The sequence below is a fragment of the Copadichromis virginalis genome, linkage group LG6, assembly GCF_057382275.1.
Source record: "Copadichromis virginalis isolate Kocher_CV1m ecotype Utaka linkage group LG6, C_Virginalis_male_GT1.1, whole genome shotgun sequence".
NCBI classification, from domain to species: Eukaryota; Metazoa; Chordata; class Actinopteri; order Cichliformes; family Cichlidae; genus Copadichromis; species Copadichromis virginalis.
In genome coordinates this window covers 42,388,874-42,406,894 of record NC_140623.1, presented here as the reverse complement: position 1 = coordinate 42,406,894, position 18,021 = coordinate 42,388,874, and the positions used below count along the sequence as shown (strand labels likewise).

At 45.3% G+C, this 18,021-nt stretch overlaps 1 protein-coding gene across 3 annotated transcripts in view; it reads right to left on the bottom strand.

The window, feature by feature from the left end:
- Nucleotides 1–18,021, bottom strand: part of neurl1aa (neuralized E3 ubiquitin protein ligase 1Aa) — a 67,836-nt gene that overhangs the window by 17,053 nt on the left and 32,762 nt on the right. For 2 of the 3 annotated variants that reach the window (XM_085460501.1, XM_085460502.1), the window contains exons 2-3: nt 11,568–11,818; nt 10,987–11,308 (exon numbers count right to left, since the gene is read on the bottom strand). In XM_085460501.1, the coding sequence (XP_085316627.1) occupies nt 10,987–11,308; nt 11,568–11,818 (573 nt within the window). Of the gene's footprint in view, nt 1–10,986; nt 11,309–11,567; nt 11,819–12,127; nt 12,256–18,021 lie in introns of those variants that run through there. The other variant, XM_085460500.1, reaches the window with a different exon arrangement.

The following is an 18,021-nucleotide window of genomic DNA, read 5'->3' as shown; positions in this document are numbered from 1 at the left end:
TTACGTCCTACAGCGGACTCTGTGTGAAAGTGCCAGCACAAAACCTCTCTTTCAGTCTCAAAGCTGGTCTCATCCTTGTCCTCCACTTTACTGGAATTTTGTCCCAATAAAAATGGAAACTGGATGTAAACAAGTCTAAAAAGCAGATCTATCCTTCAAGTTGATCAGGCCCAGTGTACATGGAAGATGGACATCACCAGTTGGTTTTTCCTACTGGAAACTGGAGCATTGAGGTTACCCTCCAAAGTCTCGCTCCATTTGAAGGTCTATTTCATTCTAAATGTTAAAAACACATCAGATTCACAACAGAGAGCAGAGATCAGAAAAGTGTTTAATGAGGTCATGAATGAAGTAAGAGATCATTTTTGTGCCTCCACACCCAGAAAACCTGCCCTCTGCTGACAGGGTGAAACCATCGCATTGGCTCCACTGTTCAGGCTGCGCGCCTCTGTTTCATACAGCCGATGCTGCTGGAGTAAACCGACTCATCCCCATCAGTCACTGACCTTTAAACTCTACTGCTGCTGGCACAGATGAGATTTTCAGATCAGTTTTCAGGTCAGCGACCAAGATTCAGACGACTGGATCACGGCATCATTGCATACTCTGGATATTGTCCAAATAAAAAGGTGGAAGCAGAATTCGTCCGTCTTCTACCTCCTTTGACTTTCATTTGAATCTGTTGTTTTGGATAATCACTGACACATTTCAGAGTTTTCCTCATTCCCTGATCCAAGCTCCACCGTCACACATTAATAAAACGATCACCTAAGAGGATATCTCACTCATCTACAGAGACGCTGACTGGCATCAAATATCAGTCTGTGATATGTTGGAGTGAAGTGGAGATGACAGCAGTCTGCTCGGCGCTCCATCCTCTGAGAGTTACACGTCTGATTTTCTGCATCATCGCTGAAATGCCGTCTGATGAGATCGTGCGCTGTAAAGCCGAGACCATCGTGTCAGTCGTCGATTAAAGCTAGCTGCTAACTCAGACCGTGACGCCCTGTGATTAATGTTTAATGGGACTAAGGCCTTGTAATCGTGCTAATTGATTTCTCAGCGAGGGATAAAACGGAGAGGACAGTGCCTTTGGTGCACAGGGCGACTCCCAAAGACTGCTAATCAACCATTAAACACCTCTGCTCAGAAGCGTGCAGCAGTTTCCCCAGAGTCCCCGAGGCTAGCTGTAGATGACTAGCTTGAATTTCATCTACTTTCTCAGTTTTCAATCCCACACTGATGGACTCTCAGCCTCCATGAAAACCAGGGCTTAGAGGAGATTCTGTGCAAATGAACGGCCTGACGACGTGTGGATGTTGGGATGTTGGGTTTTAATTGAACAGCTCAATCAGCCACGTAGTCCATTTCTGGATTTTATGCAGTTTCCTTGGAGCTTCATTTGCTGAAGGGAGACCTTTAATGAAGCAAAGACTCCTTGATGAAGCCTTACATTTCACTCACTGATGATGAGGGAAAGCCTCTCCTTTTAGGCATGCCGCCCGGTCGCTCTGACTCAGTGGGGGATGTGAATGACATCACCAAACCAAATTGCGTGCCTCTTGCAGTTATCTGCTGCCCATCACTCTGTCGCAAATTGGATTACGATGGGACAGACTTTGTTGCAAGACTTCCGGGACTGGAGCTGATGATGGCATGCCTCGAGGGAGGATAACAGCGAGAGGAGCAAAGCCGGCAAAGGAGGGGGTGGTGCTGCCCGTGACGGTGCTGGATTTGTGTAGAAAGGAATTGATGGAGGCTTCCAAAGAGCCGCACATCATCTCCCTCTCTCGCACCTTCAGTGTCGCGCTGATGCAAATGCAGAATGTGTGAACATTAACCCATATACACGGGAAATTTATTTCTCTAAAAAACTCATCTTTTATCAGCTTTTCCCCTGTGAAGCTCCTCTCAAGGTTTATGTTCCCTTTTACGTCTCACTCTCTTCCCCTTCCTCCCTCACTTTTCAAAGAGCAGTCATTTCAAACTCATACCAGATTGGGCACAGTGTATTCTTCTCTCTGCTTTTTTATTCATCAAAGGCCGGAGAGACGGAGCAACGCCGTACCGCATGTGCTCCTAATGCTCGTTGTTAGCTTGGGAGGACAGAGAGAGCTCTGAAAGGACTGCAGAACATTTACTGTGTGTGTGTGTGTGTGTGTGTGTGTGTGTGTGTGTGTGTGTGTGTGTGTGTGTGTGTGTGTGTGTGTGTGCCCAGCATGCGTTTGTGTGCCCGTGTCCGTTTGCGACCTCACCAGCTGCTGCCCGCTAATCATGGTGCACCTGCGTTTTTAGTTGATACAGGCCTTTTGTCCTATTGGTCCCTTTCAAAGCCGCCACTCACAGATGCTCTCCTATTGGCCGATGCCACATTTTCTTCACTTTGCATTAAACACTGCATTTGTGTGAGTGTGTGCGCTCACGTCTCTCTAACACTGCAGCTGCTGACTGTGAGCCTGGAGGAGCTGGAGAAATGAAGCAGAATCACCTGATTCTTCACTTCTGAGTGAGCTGCAAACCAAACGTAGCACCTGTTGGGCTGATCTATCGCGAGTGCATAGACGGGAATCGGCGGGGTGGGCGGGTCAGTGGAGAATGGCAGCGTGCCCGTTTTGGCCCGCGCAGGCTAGCACCGTAAATGTTTTTAATTAGCGAATAGCCACAAAGCAGGTTAGCTAATGCTGCGCATGGGGAGGCGGATAGAGGGAGAGGCTGGCTTAGCGGCTTTGCTAGCCTGAGCAGAAGGAACGTGCCAGGGGTTTGAGCCGGTGTTGGAGAGAGGGTGTGGGGGGCTGGAGGTGGAGGATTTACTCTCTCTCACGCACACAGTCTATCTCACAGGGCTTATCTTTATCCACAGTCTGTGGAGGGTTTCATCTGATGTCAGCAGAGATGGAGAGACTGAGAGGGAGAGCTGGAACTCGGAAAGACAATGAAAAGAAGGATCCTGAAGAGATTTGAAAGCGAGAGAAGAGGACTCGGGGAGGGTGTCTGCAGATGTGAAGGGAACTGTCCAGCTGGGATCAGCTAAGAGGGCTGGAAGGTATAGCTGGATATCCGGGAAGCTTTTGTTATGAATAGATAAAGCGGAGTGAGGGAGACAACACAGAAAGAGGCAGCGTGGAGCTCGGCAGTGACCGACCTGGGGATTAAAACAACGCAGACCGACTGGCCAAGCGAGAGAGCGAGCAGGATATAAAACAAGAGCAAGAGAGGGACAGTAGAAGGGAGGGATGGAGTCAGAGGGGTCTTTGTGCTAGATGTTTGGGAGTTCTTTATTCCCTGGCACTGGCCCAATCCCCAGTCCCCAATCGGGCTGGGAGGCTTTGAACCCGGGGCTTTTCGAAAGAGCAGCATGCTCTCAGGGCAACACATGGCCATAACAAAGAGCCGGGCAAAATGCCCGGTAAGTCACAAAAGCCCCGTCCCTTAGGTCATCGGCAGAATTCAGCATGTGCCGCCGTGTCTCTGCCAATCGGCATGCCAAGACCTCGGCGCTAATAACCTCCATCATAAGGTTCTTATAATAAAGCCCCCCAGTTTTATTCCCGTGCTCGCACACGGAGAAAGGCTAATTATTACTGCGAGGAGACCGACAGCCCCTCCACAAACATCCAGCACTCTGCTTGCACACATATGGAGGAGAGTGCATTCATCACTGTTGGAAAATGAACCGTCTAATGTGAAAGGTGCTTCTTTCAGACCAGCTCACAGGATTCATGCATAGCTCTGCTTACTTTTAGTGTCTTTCAGCTAATGTTTAGACTCACAACTCGTTCACACGTCGTTTCCAGCCACACAAAACATAAATGTCTGTCGGGGTCACTTCCTCTATGAGTTTAAAGGTTTACTTTATGCTTCTTGTATTCTGTGAAACCCTGACGAGGTCCACAACTCTTAAAATTTACGCGTTGTCTATTCTTAGACCTGTTTTTTGTTTTATTGGTGCATTTCCTTCTTTTGGCATGTTTAAAAATCTAACACTTTAAATCAGCTGACAGTCCAGGCTCTGTCTAAATGCTGGGACATTTGTCCTTTGAGTTTTTCCACTTCGTCCTAAATTTGTTCACATCCATTCTGAGAGGAAACTCGGGTTCCCGTCGTCGGCTGTTTGTAGTGTTCTCTTTCCTTTTAAAATGCATATTTAAAAATGTTTAAGGTTCATTTTCAGTCACCATTATTTTTGGATTATATTTCAACTTACTGTCATTTTTACTCTCCATTTAGATTTAGGCACCCAAACTGTTTGGTCAGGGCTTAAAACACCTTTTCACAGACCAAATACACAAATCCTACTTTTAAGTATATGTATAGATTATTCCGACTCATGTTGTTACAATGACAACATTAAAGGAAATGTAGGAACATCTAAACATGGAGAACAAAACGAGAAACATCAGCACTCAGATAAAAAACAGTGACTTATATCAGTTATTTTGGAATAACAATGATTTTCATTGCTAATTAACTAAATGGTAAATATATGGAAAAGCAGTAGCAAAGAAAAGATATCACTGACAACACCTGTGACACTGATGAAGTCAGTGAACTTAAAATAGAGACAAATTTGACATAACAGTGTGAAAACTATCCAAGCGATCCTAGTTTACCTCACAGGGTTACCGTTCAAGCATTAAAGCCTCCTCTGGGGGATCGTTACAGGGTTTAAACTCCTGTTTACTGTTGGAAACTGTGCTTTTCAAACCAAACCTGGAGGTGAAAGAGAAGCTAAACAGCAGCTGCAGGAAAAGGAAGTGGGGGAGTGGTGGGCTCCAAGGTGGCTTGCAGATGTGCCGTAACTGCTTAAACAGTACACCCACTGTGAGATGTGTGGAAGAGCGAGCCGAGCCCAAAGTAACACTACGCTCGATTAAGATACCGATTCCCCAAAAGACTCGGAGGGCGACTGAGACTCTGGCAGCGTCTCCACTGAGCATCGCGATCTGAACTCTGTTTGGTCCGATTTTACCCAGAGTTGAGAAGAATCAGTCGACATGAATCTCGATGAGTCACCGCTACTTTACCCCTGTTAAAAGTTCTCTGCTGGACCGCTCAGCGCTTACAGAGAGCCCGACTCAGCCAAAGCACGCTCATTTGAAACGAATCGTAAATGCCAAATCATACAAATCCTGTTTACTCTTCTTAGCCTTTGAACTCTCTCACCAACAGCCATCATGAATTATACGCAGCTCGGTTTAGCCAAGAAACACAGCGTTGCTAAATTTGCTTTGCTTGGTGTCTTGAGGTCTTTACAACACTGAACCCACTACATTTCCTAAATGAGAAGAGAAAAAGAGCAGATTTACACCATCTTTTCTGCTTTGTGTATTTTTATTGGAGGGCCTGTGTGAAGCGTCAGGATTTGTAAGTGCCGCTAGTAACTGGGAGGCTGAATCCTGCCAAGTCAAACACCAGCGCCAGTCAAGTGCTCGCAGCAATCAAATCATCATTTCACTGAAAGCAGTCGGTTTCTCCCAGAAGTAGGGGAACCCGCGCCGCAGAACTCAAACACAGCTAATAGACTCCTGTCACTCCAGAAGTTGGCGGAGTTCCTGCGTCGGTGCCAGAGTACAGTACGGAGGGAGACAGAGGAGATCAGACTCGGTCGCTGTGTCCGAAAGAAAAGAGTGTTTATTATTCTCTGAACACACTTTTGGACTTTAATAATTAAGATTTGTCACGTCTCATCACGCGGCGTTCTCATCTCGTCATTCGATGTATAGAACGTTTTTCACTGCAGATAGTGTGTGTGGCTTTGGCAAAAGAAACCAGACTGTCTTCTTTATAGACTCACTCGGTGAGTCCCACTTTCTTCCCACTGTGACAAACAGACCCTCATGCAAAGCCAAGAATCTAGCCCCGCTTTCATAAACTTCTTCTAGGGACCAAATTCTAAGAAGACGACCAGGACGAGGAGCAGGGAGGTTTCTGGTAAAAGGCTCGAGAGTTTCCGAAGAAAAAACAAGAAATATTCTTCTACTGCTGAATGACAGCAAGTTAATGAAACATTAGAGATTTGACGGCACAGGGTAATGTTGTCAGATGATATCATTAGAGCAATGCAATAGAGCTAAAACAGCAGAGATCACGAGATATCTGGAAAGTGGTGAAAGCTGTTTTTAGCCCACTGATATCAAACAGACTGAAACAGTAAAACTACCAGCATGTTCATTACGCCAGTTTGCAGGGAAACTCTTTAATGTCACATTACTTCTCAGAAGTCTTGAGTAAAGTTGACGACAGCGTCTGAAGTTTATCCGTGTTTTGCAGTGACTAATCAGGTGTCGGACGTCAGTGTTAAACGCTGCCAGATGCGAGCTGCATTTTATTTTGACAGCTCCAAAGAAAAAAGACAAATATTGTGCCTTATCACCATTTCCAACATTTTTAACATCAGTCAAGGGAAACCTGCTTTCAGCTGCTCTTCCACCTGCTGCAAAGCTACCCGGGAGCACATGAGCGATGCAGTTTCTATCAGAGGTGGCATCGCTCACTTTAGCCTCACCGAGGCTGTCGTGTTGCGAACGGTTCAGAACGGGACGACCCCGCCTCGCACGCCGACACGCTGTCAGAGATAAGCTAGCTCTGACACATCTCGTGAAAGACGTAAACAAAGAGCCGCTCCTGCTGCGCCTTCATCCGTCAAAGCTTCGCACATTGTTTTACTCTCGCTGCACTTCTTTACACCTCGTGCACATCTGTCATCTTTGTACAAAAGCACAGCTCTGCGGTCTCTGCGGAGTCGTCCTGCAGAATAACACGAGGTTACGTAAGCGAGAGGAGCGTGCGGCTTTCAGCACGCCACTGCCCCACGTTTCATGGTTTAGAGTTTAAAATCGGCGCCACCTTCATAACTGCAAGTGTTTTGAGTGACAGCAAGTGTTTTTGCTTCCTGTTGGCTCAGTGGGACCTCATTCTCCAGTCCAAAGCTACCCCGTAATTCAATCCATCACTTGAGGAAAGCTGAAAACACTGCAGATATCAGAGGCTCTTTGGAGAGTGTAACTACAGCTTTCCTCCATTCCTCTCTCCCATGTTTTGTATGAACTAAATTAACTGCTGTGCTTCTTTGGGGTGACAGCTAGATTGGCCAACACCTACTCTGAGTCAGCCCGGTCGAGAGGTGTTAGCGGCCTTGAGGCTTTGCAATCAGACTTTATTCTCTCTCGTCCTTCAGGGAAGTCCCACAGAGGGCCCGTCTTGATTAAAGCTCCACAGTGACTGACTCATACAATCTGAGTCCTGCTGGCTTCACAACAGCTGGAATTACTCAGATACTCAACCTCCTTCCCGATGTCAAGTAAAGTCCTGCTGTGTGTGTGTGCGTGCGTACGAGAGTGACGGCTAACCCTAGGAACCGGGAAATCAGTGTATATTAAACTGCCTTTGTGGCTCGTTGGATTTCAAGCCTGTGGGGACGGCTTCGGTCTGCCCAAAAGATTATCCTGGCAAACCTCCACAATATTGTGTTTGCCCCGTTCGAGCCAGGTGCAGTCAATCACTCGCTACCCCAGGCTTCTAAGCGGAGAAGTAACTATATCTGACACCTTTCTCTGCAGCAGGAGCCTAAAATACAGAGATGTTTGTATGCTGCGAAGGCTCCAAACTTTCCTGGCAAAGCAGACTGACGTGAAAAGAAATCACGTGTATAACAAAGCTGCGTGTGTGTACACGTAGTGGAGTCGCTCCATCATTTTTATGGCCCAGCTTCATGGAAGGTGACAGGTGAAAATCTTAAAATTGCTCTCGTCGCGCTCGTGGAGGCGTGAAAGCACTAAATCGCCCCCCCCCCCCGGACTCTTCGTGTGTGGTGTCGCCCTCGTGGTGATTACTGCGGGGCAGACTATCGTATGACACGGTTCCCATTTCAATCGTTCTACATCAAAGTCATCCTAAATGTCACCTGAGGTCATCCTCCGATCCTGAGCCGACCTCAGAACAGCCTCGAGGTGGTGAACAAACGACAACTCGCAGCCCACTGAGGCTGCTCGACACGCTGGCCTGGACGTGGTAAAAGAAACGTTTTTCTAACAGTGGGATCAAATTATGACGATTAAGCTTCTCTAAAATCTCACTGACTGAAAATAGAGAAAAGATGTTTTGTATTAACATTAGGTCAGATGACCTCGTTTAATTTTAATAACAAACTCACATCGCAGTGTTTTGCCAGATTGAACATAAAGTCAGAGTTTTACACTTATGTTACTGAACTGCTCCCAAAGAGAAGCACAGCGGTCTCAGGACAGAGAAGTGTCTGCGTGACAGAGGAAACAGGACGATACGCACACTCTGCTCCAATAATTAAAGCAACACTTTCATCAGAGCATCAAGCTATTGATCTGGTATTTTATGAAGTAGCAGCACGGGCTGTAAATCAGTTTGAGCTGAAGTTCAGTCAGGTTCCCTAGAGGGGCAACAATGACACAGGATGATTTTCCAGGTGGATTTCACGGGCACTTTTGGTCCTCACACCTGACCTAAATCCAACAGAACTCCTCTGGGATGTTTCAGTCCATCCATCACCACCAGGTAGCACCTCAGACTGTCCAAGAGCCAGTGATGCCCTGGAGCAGATCTGGGATACTGTCCCAGATCCCTGATGATGTCAGGCACGCATGTAGCCACTTATTAAATGGAGCAGCTAATATTAATTGTCTGTGGGCTGTAAGAACGGCAGGTGAGAGCACTGAGCTGCAGAGCAACAACCTGGGAGCACCTGAGACAAGACCAGCCTTGCACTTGTTTTACCATTAGTCACAATAAAGCAAAGCACCTGCCTAAGGTAAGCGTTCAATAAAGGAAAACAGCCCTCCAAATATGAACTGACAGTCAGTAAATGCATCAGAGTCATTAAATAAACTGGGTGCCAGTAACTGTGCAGCGTAATGAAACAGCTGGAAGAAGAAGCATGTAAAGTGCTATGAAGACAGGCAGAATGGGTGATTTGGAGAGATACTGGAAGCTTTTCAGTGCGTTTGAATCACTGTCCCCACTGAATGAACACACGACCACAGGCTGCTGTACGTTATGAAACTGTTGCGCTGCATAAACAAGCTGTACGGTTAATCCACCACAGAATTTTAATTCATTCTTTATGTAGCGAGGATTACAGCATTTCCAAGCAGGCACAGTGAATAATCTCACGCAGTGCTGTTAGAGACGGACGTGGAGAGAAAATAAATGTTATTGATCTGAGAGGGGACTCTGGCAGGTGCGCTGTAGCTTGGTTACAACTGTGAACATCACAAATTAAAATAAAAAAAGGGGCTTAAAGATAAAATGTACACAACTGCCAGACCAAATTGATCCAAGACAGCGATTAGAGTGGCGAGGACTACAGCTACTACTGTAGCTGCTCCATAAATAAAGCCTCGGATGTGGCCTGTGCAGTAAAAAGGTTCCTGAAACGCACAGAAACGTGATGCACAGAGCTGACACAATTGGCCTTTCACCATCACAAAGATGGTGTCTGGTCTGGGTGATGCATTTCTCTCTCTCAGCCTTTGGTAGTGCCCCCCCCTCTGAACAGGCTCCCGTTTATGAGGGCAGATGTCAGTCTGTAGGCCCCCTGAGACTCACTCTGTAGGCAGCCCTGCACATGGCCTGACAGTAAAAAGACAGTAAGGATGACTTAAGCAGAAGGCTTAAGGGGAGAGGACCAGTTTCTGATTAAAACGGTGCTTGAAGCAGTGTCTTCGAGGGTCAGGCATCTCAGAAAGATGTTCGACAGAGAGTTTAATCACCCTAAAGCTCCGGGTGCTAAGCTCAGCTTGTGCATGAACCCTTTTTTGAATGTTCCTTTAAAATGAAACAACCATTAATAACCATTTTTCCTCCCTGCAAACACCGACTGAGTAGGAAAAATGTTGCAAACGGCAACGAGACTTTTAGCAATTATGGTGTAAAAACAGAGAAAACAAAGAATATGGATTCCCCTCATGCTCGGGACACTACACATCCGCCGCTGCCAGCCTGGAGGAGATATTGTCAACCAGCACAAATACAATCAAACATGGGACATGTGACCCCTGGTGTATTTTTACAACAGCATCCGCTCTGAAGGAGAAAACAAGAACGAGCACACAAGTTCCCACATCAAAGCCACGGCCATACTATCCTGTGCTATGTACGCAGGGTATGCATGCTAAGCTACGTAGCATAGCTGGATAATGCACAACAGTGTGCCTCCGCTGCTCTGGTGTAAACATGTGGGCCAAATATTTCTGAGGCTGGCCGAAGGCTTTACTGCACACAGCAGCGGGGTGAGTAACCTGTAGACATACAGTAAACAAAAGGAGAACTCACTTTTTCAACAGCAGTGATGTTAAAAGTAAAAACACCAACATGAAAGGTTGTCTTTACACCCGGTTACTTTCTTATCACTTTAGAGGTTTTTCAAAGTGACGAGAAAAGAAGGTGACCGTGGTTAAGGTAGATGCAGGTGTGTCATCCACCAATCAGAAGGTTGGTGGGTCTCCGTATTGCTCCCAACACATTCACCTGACTGTGTATGACATCTAAAGCAATATGTATTGGTACCATTCTCCAATCCTTATCTTGGATGTTGATGCATGCAGGGCTAAGATGTACAAATTAAAGACTCTGAATTGAAGATTTTTGGTGATCAGCTGTGAAAGAACTTTTCTTCAAGGTTATTCTAGAAGGACAAAAGCTAATTACTCATGAAACGCAGCACTGGGGCTGGATTAAGCTGCCTGTGGGGACCGGTGGACAAAGGCAGCTGGGCGCTCTTATTGAACACCCACCATTTTCCAATTAGTTTGGTAAATCTTGACTAAATAAAGACGGACTAAGGTAAAAGCGCCATGTTTGAATTCTATTAACTATATTTAAATATTCTGACACAGAGCCCTTCTACATGGCAGGGTGGTTTGATCTTTTATAAACAGTTATTTACTTTGTTATTGGATGATATGCACACCAAGCCCATCAAGACACGCCTCATTCCCTCCACCATGTTCTTACCTAGCAGCTGCACGCCGCGGGTCAGGCCGTAAACATCAATGAGGGCCCAGAGGGGCTCGGCCGTGCGGACCCCGCTGAAGAACAGCATGGGACTGGACTCGTTAATGCGGTAGAAGACTCTCCCTTTCTTGTCCACCCAAAAGGCGATGACGTTGCCCTCGTTGGCAAATTCCTCGGGCAGCGCCTTGGCCCAGAAGCCACTCTGAGACACCAGGTCAGGACAAGCGTACTTGGGAAGGTTGTCTGGGTTTATTCTGGAGGGGTCTTTAGCGGTGAAGCCCAGACGCAGAGCCCCACTCCAGCAGCACTGCTTTTTGGTAATCTGCAAAGAAGAAAACTTGTTGGTACGTGAAAAATATCAAATTATAAAAATGTTTCCATGAATAGAAACGTCTGCTTTTTGAGGCTTTAAATCAATAACTGCATCACGTCTATCCAACACAGACAGCGAATTTGAGTTTACACTGGGGGACAAAACCTTTTAACTGTCAAGCTAAGATAAAACTAAGACAACAGTTTTGACAGTTTAAAAGCTCTCAGACACTCGAGAGGAAAAGTGCTCCACTCTGTGAAAAATGTACCTTGAGGCGGACTTGCTCATAGAGCGTGATGGGCCGGTTGCTGAAGGTGATGGCATTGCAGAAACTGGCCTGCCTCTTTGCTGTCTTCTGGGCAAGGTCCATGACAATTTGGGACCCCTTGGCGTTTGGATGGAATAGAAGTGGGCTGATGGGGAGAGGCCCACCGACACTGCCACAGTGGATAGGCAGGCACCTCTTGGGTTTGTGGTGACATCGATGTGACGTGGACGGGAATGGGCCACCAAGGGAGTCTAATAAGGCAACGAGAGACAAAAGAGCAGAACAAAGCCATGAATTTCATTGAAAACAAACCAAATAAACGTCCTAATTAGGAGCAGGAGGTTAGGTTCCAGCAATGCAGTTAGCATCTGATGTTTGTAATTCAAAATGTTATCACACAAAATGACATCAGATAAGGAAATATCATCTAGGATTTGGTTCTTTGTTGATTATCTGTGAGTAGAAGAGTAATAAGCTAATCAGCAATAATCACACTGGGCCTGCAGGCTGAAAACTTTCAAAAACATGTCCAAGACAAATGATGCTCTTTAGTTACTCACAAAATGAGCTGTTCCCAGACAAACAGCCATTCTGAAATCTAATGGCTGCATTACATGGTCCGCGTTGGCCGTGAGACGCTCTGTTGGACATCTGTGACCACAAATTCTCAGTAGAAGCCGTGTGAAGTATGATGCTGTTTGAACATATTGCATATACATTATTTGACCCAATTAACACTGACGTTATGGTATAATTCTTGCAGTCCAATAACCAACCAAACAGGTCAATTGCAAGTTTCTAGCAAGACTAAATATCACATATCGCGCTTGGTCATGCACTTCAACCCAAAACCCGGGAAGCAGTTCGATGGCTGCTTTCCGGTGGTGAAGAAGACTCGCAGAGGAAGGCATGACTGACTTGATAATTAAATGCATGGGCAGCAGAAGTGCCTGAATGGAGTCCGAGTGAGAGGAGTGTGACCGCAGCACTTGAGCAGCTACTAGAAACATGCACTTGAGCAATTTTCACAGATTTTCCACGGCCACTAACCGCCAGGTTAGAATGACTAAATTAGTATTCTGCAGCTGAGCTGAGAGGAAGTTTTTAGCTTTGAAGGAGAGAATCCTCAAAATTCGACTGATCTGATATTCAATACGTTACCATTCTGAGATGCTAAATGCCTTCCAGAAGTTTCTGTATTTGTGTTTAAACATTCCAGTATTTTGTGGTTATGGGGTATAATCCATCTTCCTGATGTACCCGCTTTCCCTCGGCTTGTCAGGCCCCCGCTTACATCAGTTAGCGATTAGCGTTTTCCTCACCTGACCAGCTGTATCTACAAAGACTGCACTTGTATCCTCTCACAGCAATAATTCAAAGCAATACCAACTGTGATTGTAAGATAAGAGATCTATTGAGAGTCCTATTGCAGACTCAAAGCACTACATGTTTCATAGCTGTGTTGCATTATGGACTACTCGAGCTACTGTCAGCAGAGAAATTGGTCTGGCTGTCTCTTCTTTCATAGATTTCTCCGGGTATGATTTGCCATCTAGAAAGAAATTCCATCTCCTCCGGTCTGAGCGATTGATACATCACAATAAACATCAGCAAATCCTGATGTTTATGCTGAATGTTTCAGTTTTTCCCCACCAAACTCCAGTCAGCTGTGCTGAAAATGTTTCAACACAGAAATGCCTGGCTACATATTAGGGCTGCCACAAACGATTATTTTAATAGTCGACTAGTCACCGATTATTTTTGCGATTACTCGATTAATCAGATCATCATCCATTGGACGTAAAACATACAGCTTATTGAACCAGCAGCATCTGCTCTTATATAACTATCATTAGCTTACAGCTTTAAGTGCTTAAGGTCTGTGCTAACTAAAAATAAAGACAAGATGATAGTTTATTAAATTTTAATGAAATTTGCAGATTGCTCCTTGCTATCTAAAATATAACAGGACACCGGAGTATATTCTCGAGCATCTAAGTGACTTATGTATCATGTTTAACCTGAGTAGCGAAAGACTGCGGTGGGTTTGAAAATGATTTGCCGGGAGTCCGGTGTCACGGCTCTAGTTAGCCTAGCCCCCGGCTAGCTAACGAGCTAGTGGGTAACAGACGTCTCCGAAAACGTCGGAGCGCTTTTGAAAATATGCGGTGTCCTGATAAACTGAGCAGATATTTGAGGTTTACACAGCTACATTCCCGCCTGAAAATATGTTAAACGTTTATTTTGTGACCCAGAAAGAATAATAAGAGTAATATTAAAACTAACTAGCTGCCGCCATTGTTGGAAACTGAGCTGGGCTGCGCTATGAATTCTGGGACACAACTTCTTCTTCGGGGTTTAACGGCAGCTGACATCCTTGTACATGCAGTGCTGCCATCTTCTGTTTCAGTCCGTTATTACACTCTTAAATCCTGCTACTTATTCCTGCGTCTTTTGTGATCTTACAAAGCTTCAAACGACGCGTCGACTATTAAATCAGTCGTCGACGATTTTGATAGTCGACGTAATCGTGACTAGTCGACTAATCGTGGCAGCCCTACTACATATTGATAGGAGAAAGAAACTGTAGTCCATCAGTCCACTACATTAAATGTACAGTGTGATTCTGCCTCTATTACAGCGTTTGAATATGAAAAGAAACTGTGGCAGGTGCCTCATTACAAAAATTGCCAGAATTATATGATTAACATTCAGTTTTACAGAGGCCTGCCTGATTTGACCAGACCCTGAAACAATGAAAGCCAACTCAAGGGCAGCAGCAGATGTCCTGCAGAGTCCTGATAAGTCCACATATTTAGTCAAAGACAACAGCACGCTTTGTAGTCCGTCTTTGTGTTTGTCTGTGTTTATCTTGTAATAACACTACAGTTTTACACAGCATGTCTGCTATTCTATCTGGCCCCGAACTTAAGAAGACGGCTGAGGCCTTTTGTCTTAGGCAGTGCTACAGAGGAGCGGCTGTTGAATGTGGTTCACGTGGTCCTGGGCAGTTTGAGCTGAATGAATTAGCGGGCTCTAAAGAGGCACAGCTGCTGCAGAGAGAAGGGGCTACGTGTGAATTCATGTTCCTTAGCAACCCGTGGTATCTAAAGGTCTTGATCGGCTCACTCGGCAGCCATCAGTGAGCTTACAACAGATGCCTTTTGTTTATTGAGACACAATAAAGTTATATTTATAGTCTTGCTTGGTTGTGTTTTTCCAGTCAAACAAACAGGAGTACTAGTGAACACAGAAAAAAAGCATCCATTTCAGGTATCTGTGGGTCAACGGTTACGTTTTGGAAACGCTGAATTCACAGCTGGTTTAACTTCTGAGCGAATATCAAGACTACACGGTATCCAAGTATCTCTCCTCTTCGTGGTACTTCTTCCTCTCCAAGGTAACATGCGCAGCACTCGTTTAGGCAGCATCATGAAGTCAAGCTCAGCTGTAATCCTGGCAGATCAGCTCATCTCAGTGCCAGCCCACATCGGCTGATGTCTCAGCTGATAAACGTCTATACATCCAATTGGCAAATCCCATACAGGCCATAGTATTTAAGCTGCTTCTGCTGCTGCTGCAGAAGAGCAAACTCAGGTAGGCCGGAGTGTTGCGGTGGTTAACACTGTTGGTTCACAGCAAGAAGGTCCTGGGTTTAAATCCACCACCTGGCCAGAGTATTTCTGTGTGGAGCTTGCACACCCATGTTTGTGGGTTCTCTGCAGGTACTCTGGCTTCCTCCCACAGCCCAAAGACATGCAGTCGGTGCGGCAAGGTTAACTGGTGACCCTAAACTGCCCATAGGTGTGAATGTGAGTGCAAATGGTTGTCTGTCTCTGAGTGCTAGCCCTGCAAGACACTGATAACCTGTCCAGGGTATATCCTCCCCTGTAATCCTGAAATGAATGAAGCATGGATGGATGCGTGTGTGGGTAACCTATCAACATACTCAGGATATGTACTTTAATGCAATTCTTAGATAGTTCATGAAACACAGTGATGGCACTGCTTTAAACACAGCAGCAGCATAAATATTGCCTTCACTATAGAAAGTCTTAAGGTTGCAGCTGGCTAAAAAAATGTTTCTTGTACCAGCTCCACTTAAAAATGCTGAAATGCATGATAACTTACTGCTAGTTCTACTTGATTTGGATACCAGTCGCCTGCTGTTCAGATAGCTTCTTTGCAGAAGCCCCCCCCCAACATTGGCCACTGCACTCAGACTATATGGCTTAAGCTTTGAATTTACTTTTGACCAAATATCGACTATTTCCCCACTTAGTGGGCTTTGTTTAAGGCTTGCTGTTTGTTGAAGCTATCAGAAAAACAAAGCTGCCTCGAGCAGCCCGTCTCAGTCGTCCAATTACCTCAGGAACACAAATCCTGGAGTATGCTCATGTCCTCAGAGCCCGAGATGTGACCCCTCAATGTAAATAACTCTTGTTGACTACAGTCTAACAGCTGCCTCCGCTAAACCCGTTCTTGTGCACACAGCTTTATACTTTTGTTATCAGTGAAGAGGTTGTTTTAAAAGCCTCATAGGAGCCATTTTGCCAAAGGTCAAGGATGTCTTATTATGAACAAACAGGGTGAAAAGCTTGTATTCCTCTGCCCAGGAGTGCAGAGGGTTGTTTATCCCACTAATGACAGCACATGTGTGACAGGTCCGATCGCTCGTCACAGTACACAGACAGATAATACCGTCATACTGCAATGAACATCTCTGCGGTCTCATCATTTCATTCAGGTGGATGACGAGAGGTTTTTTGTTCAACTCAAGCAGTTTCCCATGCTAATCGAATTTTATGTGTCCAGAACACTATTCAAATATTTGCTCCGTGTCTAGTGGGTACATCACTTCCTTGTTCTGTGGAACACCCGCAAAAGCTGTTCTTCAAATGAAATGTTCCTGTGAGGTAACAGCTGAGCTGTATTGTGCCATATAACCCGCCACTCGCTGGAACCTCGGCCGTTCATTCAGCTGTGCAGAGATTTTGAACCATGCGCTGCATAAAATGATGAAGACTAATATCCAGGCTATACTGCTTCATATACAAAGGCAACATATTGCATTAGCAGTGTGTGCAGAATCACTTTTCTGCTGTGATACACACTTTGTGTCCAAAGCCTCAGACCCATCTCCAAGGGGGACTAAAACAAACCCTGACCGGTGTTTGCACATGTCATTGACCCAGATCTCCACTGATACGCCCAATTTTAGCACCATGGAAACACGATGAGGCTGTATCATTCAAAGCACAGGTAGCCCACATACCAACCCACTCTCTGCACTTGTTGCCATGTGAAGTCCAGCTTGAAGCTCATCCTGGGAAACATTAGAGAAAACACAACCTCGCACACAGAGTTACTTTTGTGACTTTACGATAGCCCATCAAGCCTTTAAGCAATGTGGGAACATGGGAATAACAAACATGCAGACTGGTGTAGGGTGTAACGTCAAACACCAGATCCTTACAGGTTTACATTTCCACTCAAGCTTATCACAGTTTATTTATGCACCTATTAGAAGTAAATGAGCATTAATGTACTGGTGTACTTTGGATCACTCACCAGAATCATTTGTTAAGAAAACACAAAGCGGACTGTTTAGCTTCAGCTCGTTCTCTCGGGATAACTGCAAACATTACCAACACAGGGCGGATAAATAAAATCCATTTCATCTTTACCAAAACTTCACAGGTGGAAAACGCTTCTCCTTTGCTTCTTTTTCAGATGTTTCTCTCTGTAGATCAGCTGACAGCGTCATTTAAAACACTGCCAACAAGCCTGGAGGGCAATGACAAACAACTTCTTAATGATGTTTACATAGCAGTGTCTGGATGATGCATTTAATCGCACTGACTCATGACAAAATGCCATTTCAGTCTAATGTAACTGCAACAGTGAAATGAATCACACGATAACGGCGACAATTAATCACATGCATTATCATTTCGGCAAGAAGGCTTTACGCGTTACAGTACAGGTACAAGAACAACATGCTGTGCCTCTTACAGAGTCACCCAGAGTGTTACGTTTCCTCTTATTACTCATCTCCAAAGTTGCACACATGTGTGACAGATGCAGTCAGATCATATAAAACTCAACAGGCACCGACTGCTACGTTAGCTGTGGCTGCTACTCTACCTGAGGGCAGGTACCAGGAAGTCACTGCATCGCTGGTGGCGACCAAAAGATCAGAAATGTTGTTAAGGAACATTGTGAGAGATCTGTTGGTCTGTGACTGCTCAGATCAGTGTCAGGTGATCCCGTCCAAAAAACAATTTACTTTGGATTAGCTCAGGTAGGCTTTTTTCCCTCCTTTAGCTATACTACTGACCGCTAAACACTGAGCAACGATTACCATCAGTGGCAATCGTATTTTCACTTTTGTTAGAGAAAAAAACCTTTTATCTTAATGAAGTCTACTAATAACAACTTGATTGATTCTTAT